General features: G+C 40.8%; 1 protein-coding gene across 8 annotated transcripts; it reads right to left on the reverse strand.

Annotated features, from left to right (window-relative positions):
- Nucleotides 1–30: 30 nt before the first annotated feature.
- Nucleotides 31–8,043, reverse strand: LOC105024986 (acyl-CoA-binding domain-containing protein 5A). Of its 8 annotated transcripts, none has more exons than XM_010895341.4 (14): nt 7,870–8,036; nt 7,436–7,567; nt 6,873–6,996; nt 6,011–6,083; nt 5,731–5,854; nt 5,230–5,271; nt 4,398–4,601; nt 3,748–3,969; nt 3,269–3,339; nt 2,993–3,170; nt 2,414–2,619; nt 2,270–2,323; nt 2,014–2,123; nt 31–1,670 (listed from the first exon to the last, which is right to left on the reverse strand). In XM_010895341.4, exons 2-14 carry the CDS (start codon nt 7,512–7,514, stop codon nt 1,658–1,660), a joined length of 1,500 nt encoding a protein of 499 aa, XP_010893643.2. In that variant the 5' UTR covers nt 7,515–7,567; nt 7,870–8,036; the 3' UTR covers nt 31–1,657. The 8 variants fall into 8 exon arrangements, with proteins under 8 accessions (XP_010893643.2, XP_019899732.2, XP_019899734.2 ...); XM_020044173.2 differs by having other exon boundaries at nt 4,410–4,601; nt 7,870–8,028; XM_020044175.2 differs by lacking the exon at nt 2,270–2,323 and having other exon boundaries at nt 7,870–8,043.
- Nucleotides 8,044–8,099: the final 56 nt, after the last annotated feature.

Raw genomic sequence — 8,099 nt, forward strand, 5'->3', positions numbered from 1 at the left:
GTGGACAGAAGTAGGAATGACAGTGCTACATTTATATTTAAAGGGTATCTGTGCATTTTAAATCATTTATTGCGAACTATATGAAGTAACAGTGGAATTGAATTAAGTAAAAACAGAAAGCCAATTACAAAACCTATTCCAGTTCATTTATGAGCAAGTCAAATTGCAAAGACACTTGCAAAAACCCTCCTTTACAGTCTTCCAAAAGCTGGAAATTGAAATTACAGATGTTTACATTAACAAGAACAAACTAACAATCAACTCCACGCCAAAACAGCTTTATTGTAAGTGCATCTCCGCTCATGATATTTGTGTAATAAGGCTATTCAGTGCTTGACTTGGTCCAGAGTTCAACAGAGCTGAGTACGGCACCAGAAAGTCACATTTCATTTTCTACAGTCTTTGTTAACAACAGGTGTAGACCCTTTTCCACAGACAGGAGTCAATAAAACATTTTATGGCAAACTTCTGTTATACAGCTTGAGTTCCTGCACCTCTTATAAAAAGTTTGCTCAAAATATGGCAGTTCCTGCATGGAGTTACAGTACAGGCACCTATTTCTCTCCAAGTCAAGCATAGAGGCTACTTAGATACATTGCTGTGGTATCGATAAATACTATAATTACAACACATTGCACTATTGTCTGTTTCTTTCTCTAAATTACAATATATCACACTATGACAACAAGAAAAACATTAAGAGATAGATAAATAATATTGACTTAAGAAAATAAAACATCCCAAAAATGTTACATTTCAAAAAGATTGTCTAACCCTGTCAAATTACTTTCTGGGAGTTAATTATTTGGTCTTATTGCAATGCAAATAATAATATACCACAGATATTTTACAATAATATTTTTAATTATATTTTGGTCCACACAGAAACATCCTTGGAAAATTATACGTACTTCTGAGATTTATTTGCTACACAAAACCGCAGGATTTTTTTTTTTTTTACCATATATTGGGAATAAAATATTAAAATCTATAACCCAGCAGTGTTACTGGATGACCATGGTTAGTGGATGACTTCATCGACACAGATACAGTTGAATAGTCGAGGCCACCCACCAGTATGTGTTGTTTGCATGACAATGTGGTTAATAAATACAGTATAAAATCTGGTTATGTTCATTGAACTCAATATAAATACCTTTACTGTTATTTCTTGATGACCCGCAAGGTTGCACTTTAAATTAGTGACGTTTCTGTATGGATCTCCTTCATGAGTACGAACGAACAAATATTTAGATTGTTTCCTGTTTCTAAGAAACCATGTTGTATCTCTACGTATGAAAATCAGAGCAAATGATCAAGTTAGTGGGTCACTATGTTGTGTTAGGAATTATACCAACCTACCCCCTGGAGTAAAAAGCATCAGAAAAATCACAATTTAAAGTGCTTAGAGTTCAGTAGATTACATATGTGGCATTTGTTGGATACCAAAGCCTTATACAGTTTTCCATATACTGGGACAAGTCAATTCACCGTAATGTAAATGTAATTATGTATTACAAATCACCTGTACAATAACAGCTAATGTCCAGTCCAGTGCCAACCAGTGGCATGAGAGCTTCAATGAAAAGCCCATCGCTTTACAAAAGAAGACCCCCGACACTTTCACCTCAGCTCGTCAGGATAACTCACATGGTCCTCAGCTCATTTTCCTGAGAAGAGAATTTTTTTTTTGGAGAATAATTATTTTTCATCTTGACAACCTGGTAACGGACAATACATAGATCTCCCCCGCCCAAAAGCACACATTCTAAAGACGGTAAGCCCCCGAAGGACATCGTAGATGGATCCCTGACATCACCTGTCACAGTGAAATTATCACTATTATTGTAATAACTAGTGGATATACTATCGTGTTCACCTTCTCCCACAACACCCATCACCTTCCACCACCTGACTATATAAGCGCGCGTACAACAACCATATACAGAGAAGTGTCCCCCCAATTCACAGGGCTCTGACGACGCGGGGTATAAATTGCAATGGAACACTTGCCTGCTCCTTCTTTGAAGGTAAATCTGAACGAGCCAGTGGGCGATCAACGGCCAGACGGTGGAAAACACCAAAGTGGCAGGGCAGAGGTGAAAAGGCCACCACGAAGGTCTCTGGAATAGAACACAACATGTGATGTGCCTCATCCGTGCTGATTTGACCGTGTTGTCAAAAGAGGGCGATTCGCTAACCTTGTTTATCATTGAAAAATATTTAACCGTTTATATATAGAAGTTATTTAGCGGACTGAAGTACATACCTCTCTTGCTATGGATAAGGAGTCATTTTGTCTAGCCTGAGAAAGCGATCTAGTCTGTAAAACGAACACACACACGTGTTTTTATCCTGCGATAACGTTTCTCTATGGTGCTCAGAATGCCTCTGGTGTTCAGGGCGTTCTCACCTGTATGGTGGTTAGAGCCTCCAGGGTGTTCAGCCTCTGAAGCACGTTAGCCATGTCCTCCTGTAGCCTCGTCAGCACCCCAGCAATGTAGTCGTTGAGGTCACCACTGGCAGCTGCCTCAGTCGAGCTTTGCATAACCCAGCGCTCTGCTGCATTTTCATTGGTGCAGAGTTGGGATCCAGAGCCTAGCCCAGATGACCTGGAACCTATACCACAAATAATATTCAGGGAGTGAACAATACTCTATGGACAGCTGGTCCTGTATTTACAGCATGTCGAAGGGCTGATCAAGAACAGTTAAGCCTTTTATGTAGCAAAATATGGACAGTTGGAGAAGCTTCTAGATGGATAACAAAGATCAGATCTGATGCACCAGTGAAACAATTTTAACCCAGTTGAGAGATGAAATGGTAGTGATTATTGGTATTTTCCTTTAAACAATAGGATAATTTTTACTAGATTCTCAGTATTTTTATAACTTTTTTCCAAATTCCCAGGTTGTCCAGAAATCCAAGTTTGAGAAACACAGACATTTTGAGTAGGTCTACAATTTTGTAACCCTAATTTCTTAAGACCCACCGATTCCACTCATTGACCAGCAACTGTCACGTCGTTCTGTATGAAGCCCCTCCCTGTTAGGGGAGTCTTCCAGGAGACTCAGGTCCTCATCCATGTTCAAATTCGTCTCTCTTTGAAGACTCCTCTTAGCCTCACTTGCCCTCCTCCCAGAGGAGTGAACTCTGGGTACTGCTGATTCCTGTGGAGACCACCGATTTAAACCAGCAATTAAAATCATAGGGGTGGCAACGACTGCTCCATTTACATTACCAGTTGTTCAAAGAATAAAAGCCTTACCTCCTCCATGACTAAGTGTTCAATTGAGTCACAGAACTCCTCGTTGTCTGACTCGGTGGCTCGAAGATGCTCTGTGTATGGAGAAGTGTACTGTGTCATTGCCAGATTATTGACAAATCAAGTCTTGACCCGCATTCACCAGATGCACATCTCTGGTCCTTGTGGGTCCCTGTAATACCCTGATTCTACCTGGTAAAACAGGCTTATTCTCTCTGGCTAATCAATGACGCTAAGAGAGAAAAAAGATCTGCAGAATTCAAAGACCTGAGCTGTGTACCCTTTGATGAATCTGTGTTAAATAAAACATCTAGTGGGGTGTGCCCACAGCCAAGGTGTCTGTTAATGTGCCTGTGCTGGAGACAATGTGTTTTCAGTGACACGTGATAATCAACCTGGCTTTCACTCCCTCTGAAATCTGGATGTCGGGGGCCCCTCGGGAATATCTTTCCTAACAACTTTAGGTTGCCGGTGGTTCTTACCACTGAGGTGTCCGTTCAGATGCTGGAAGCGGTTCTCCGGAAGGGGCTGTTTAGAATAGGCCAATTCTTCTTCCTCCTCCTCACTGTTGAGGGAGCTGTGTGTCCCGTAGGTCACGGATGAGACGCTGGGTTCCATGCTGCCGTTGGAGGAGCTGACCTCTGACCCACACCTGGGGTCCTCCATCCTGAGCCGACTCCGGTTAGGGCCTGGGTGCTTCCTCTCTGGTGGACAGTGGGACGTAGGCCTTTTCTTAATATCATACTCTGTGCGTCCTCCCTCTTAACCCACTACCAAAAACATATTTTCTCACCTAATGGCTTCTGAGAAAGCGATTGACATCAAACTAGAGGCTCTGTTTCGATATCTACACTAAAATGTCACTCAGTGGAACAACATTTGATGACATAGCAAAAGTCCCTCCTGTCCTTCCGTAGTTAATACAGGGCAGTTATGCTATGACATGACAACAGACAAACATAAGTGAGTCAGGGACATGAAACCACAGTCACAAAAACTCAAAACAGACTCAGCTATCCTTAGCTATCGCTTATACTGCTCTATAGCTACTTAAAGATACAACAGTGCCAAAAATATAACCATGCTACATAGTATTTGTAACCAGTGTATAACAAAACATCTCAATGTGTACCGGCAGTGGTACCTCTCTCATCATCCTCCTCTTCATCGTCTGAATCTTCCTCCTCATCACAGTCCACTTTCTCCTCCTCAGTCAGTTTGCGTGCCTCTTTCATTCCCTCTTTGCTTTCTTCCTTGCCCACCATAACCATGCTATTTGATTTTCTTTCTGGGACTTTGGTTTGAATATCCGCCCAGATTTCCAAACTTCCAAAGCCTGAGCAGGACAATGATATTGACAAGACAATTTGCAGCTTCTACGATCATAGCAAGGTAATCTAGACCGCCCCAAATGCATCTACATTGCAACAACATTTACTAGTCTATGACTCACAAACACGATTCGAAAACTTTGGCACAACTCTCACAACTACCAACTCAACCACCACGAATAACACAACTATCACAACCAACACGACTAACACAAAAAAGCTACTATTCACATCAGCAGCAAAGACGTAATGACTATAGAGACAATACCAGATAATCCAAAGATATATACTAAAAGAACCAACAAATCATACCACAAAACACAACAGATACAAGGGCCACTCAACTCCTCCCACACTTCACAGCCTCTTTGCACTTATTTTCATAAGGATTGTTTGGCCAAATTATAAATGTGTTTGCTGTTTAGCACAGGCTAACAGGGGTTCTGCTTGCTCCATTACGCTAATATCTTCTACATGAATAGACATTTTTCTTGGTGAATTTCATTCTAATTGTAGCCATCGAAAACAGTCGGTTTGACGTTTCTAATTACAGGCTGAGAGTGTCAGAAGTTCAGGCTGTGGACATTTGGTGAATGGATTGTCCATGACCAACAAAATTACACAAACACTTGCCTTCCATTTTTGGTTTCTGGATAAACCCTGTCTGCATTTGCTCTGAGCAAAAAAAAACAGAAAGGCAACTATGAGTATACAGTACATCAAAGGGCCTTCACTGCTAGTAGATAGAAAACCATGAAAGATGAAAAACGAAACCATCCATTAAGTAAGATGGAACAATCTCTCATGTGATTTCATGGACTATTCAGTGCAGAAAAAAGTCAAACATACAATCCAGCCCCACGGGTCCAGTTCAGTGGAAAAAATATCTCAACACTGAAATGACAAAAAAACTAAAGGAAATGGCATTAAGATGAGACATTTATCATCTCTTTACTATTTCCAACTTGCTAAGACTCCTTGACGTGTAAGATGGACAGGGGAGATCGAAAGTTCAGAAATCAAAGGACATCCATTATAAATTTGGCACATTTTGACAGCTAGGAAATAAATTGTAAGACCGGCCGCTGGACACTGCTAAAGACAAAATGGGGCCCTTTCAAATGACTGACGCACCTGCAGCGACTGCGTAGGGCCTCTCTTCCTCCTGCACTCCTCCCTCCACTTCCTCAAAGAAAACCCCTCCCAAGGCCTCCAGCAGATCAGAAACCTCCTCAGTGACCGGAAGAGTCTCCAGGATCTTCCAGATAGAGGGAATTTGACTGTAAACGCATCACTATTTCGGCACGGTACAAATGTGGTCTGTTCAATTTGATGGAGATGTACATGCGTTTTGCATAACACAGTTGCTTCCTCTTCTGTTACTTATTATACAAGGCAACAGTAAAATCCTCACCAGCTGAATGTCACTGACATATGCTTGCATGGCTTCCGTCTTTGACATGTTTCCCAGTGAGTTCCATGCATCCCTGGAAACAGACAGTATTTCAGTCTCGTGAACCCAGGTGACAAATGAAATGCTCCACAAACCTCAATGATTTTACAGACAGACTAACAATGTGCTGTCCTCCAAAAGTTGGGAGTTACTTCTAGATACATATAAGGTAAAGGGGGCCTTGGGGTTTTCACGATCACATGGTGGGACCAGGAACTCGAGGCCATATTGTATTAAAAACATGTTAAATGTTTGTAAATAAAATCTCTTGCAATTGGCCCTGCAGTAAACAGATACAGAAATCGTAATAGTAACATGTGTTTTCTGTGGCCAACAAATGTGTAATTATAGATTTGATATTAGGATGGTACTCATGGTAAATGATGTACATTGTCTGAGGTAGTCCGAATGAATATCCCACATTCCTTGCAATGACATGGATATCATGTCATAATCTTCTCCAAAATATCCCAGGTAAAATAATCAAGCATTATTAGTTAATGACAAAACCTTAGTCTGTTTCTGCCTTGAGGCAAAAACAAACAATTTTTTGATTGTTCATTTGCATTTGCCTTGCCATGGCATTCTTTTGCTGTCTTTCCAACTAATGTTTGCTTTTCTAAGGAGAGCTTTCAAACGGCACTTTCTGCACACTGGCAGATCTCATGTCTCAGTAGATGAAAACCCATGAGTCATCAATGTTTGTGGGTACTCCTCTTTCCGTGATAAACAGAAGCAAGCGATCTGAGCAGTAACCTTGTATTTAATTTCATGTAATTATTTTGCAAAATGTTTTTTTCTATGGTGAGTACTTATATTTTACCATTTGGCTTTGCCTGCTGTGTCCCAGTATCCTCTGGGTCTGGGAATGTTACAAGGCCCAAACTTAGCCTGCTTGTAGTAACTATAGAACATCAGCATCATGTCATCCGAAGGCTGATACGAACCTTTAGGAAAAACAAATAAGGATATAGAAGAAAACAAAAAACAGGATAAGTAGGTATATAAGGAAGATAATTGTTGACATTATACTTAAGTATTTTTAGTGACTGTTAATACCATAATAGCTGATAATGCCCTAATTTATAGCAATTATAATGGGGTTACTGCAACTGACAATAACATGTCCTCACAAGGTAGACATTTATTTAAATGTCTTCAGCTCGAAAGGCACCATCAATAATTTCAACAGGCTGTACTGCCTAAAGAGCAAGAACTGACATTCCATACGATTCGCAGGATGATTTTGTACGTATATCGAATCACAGGTTATTCACAAAGACTCAGGGTCAAGATGCTGTCATGAGCTGATACGGCATGTATATTATTCAAGAATAGCATCATTTCTTATAGCGTGGCATGTTAGCGGATAGTTGATAAGCGTACCGTCTTCAGGTAAACTTCGAATCACTCGCACTGCGGCATCAAAGCGGGTCTCGAGCTCGTCTTCCTCGGCGAGCTCCATGGCTTATTAGTACTGTAGTCACAACCAGGATGACAGACGGCGAATCTTTACGCCTTAAAGAGACACAACATCCAGTCAGCTTTGTAACAACAAAGTTGCATAGCAGCAATAATTTCAAACGGTATCAACCGTTATTTCTAATTAAATCAATAAGCCTATTCGGTGCCCTCGAACATCGTAAAGTAACGGTAGGCTACATGCATAGGGCACATGACAACCGTATCTACTATTTTGCGCCTGAGGTTAATATTAAAACTATTCGGTCATTGCATAAACATTAAATATCCACATGTGATTGTAAAAGCGAATGCAAAAAAGAACCATGGCAATATAAGGTAATTTGTATGAAACTCACCCTACGCATGTCTGGATGCATTAGCCCTCTGAAATGTTTGCCGAAATCGACCTCCTAATTTCAGTCAAACCAAACTCAACAAAACATATGATTCCCAAAGTTGCTAGGGAGTTGTAGTGTCTTCTGACCAGCAATTATAGAACGAACCAATTGGCTTTCCTTCACTACTCCTACAAGGCCCAGAATGCTCTTTATGGGGAGACGTAGCGCTGACTGGAGCAACTATTTGG

The sequence above is a fragment of the Esox lucius genome, chromosome 3, assembly GCF_011004845.1.
Source record: "Esox lucius isolate fEsoLuc1 chromosome 3, fEsoLuc1.pri, whole genome shotgun sequence".
NCBI lineage: Eukaryota > Metazoa > Chordata > Actinopteri > Esociformes > Esocidae > Esox > Esox lucius.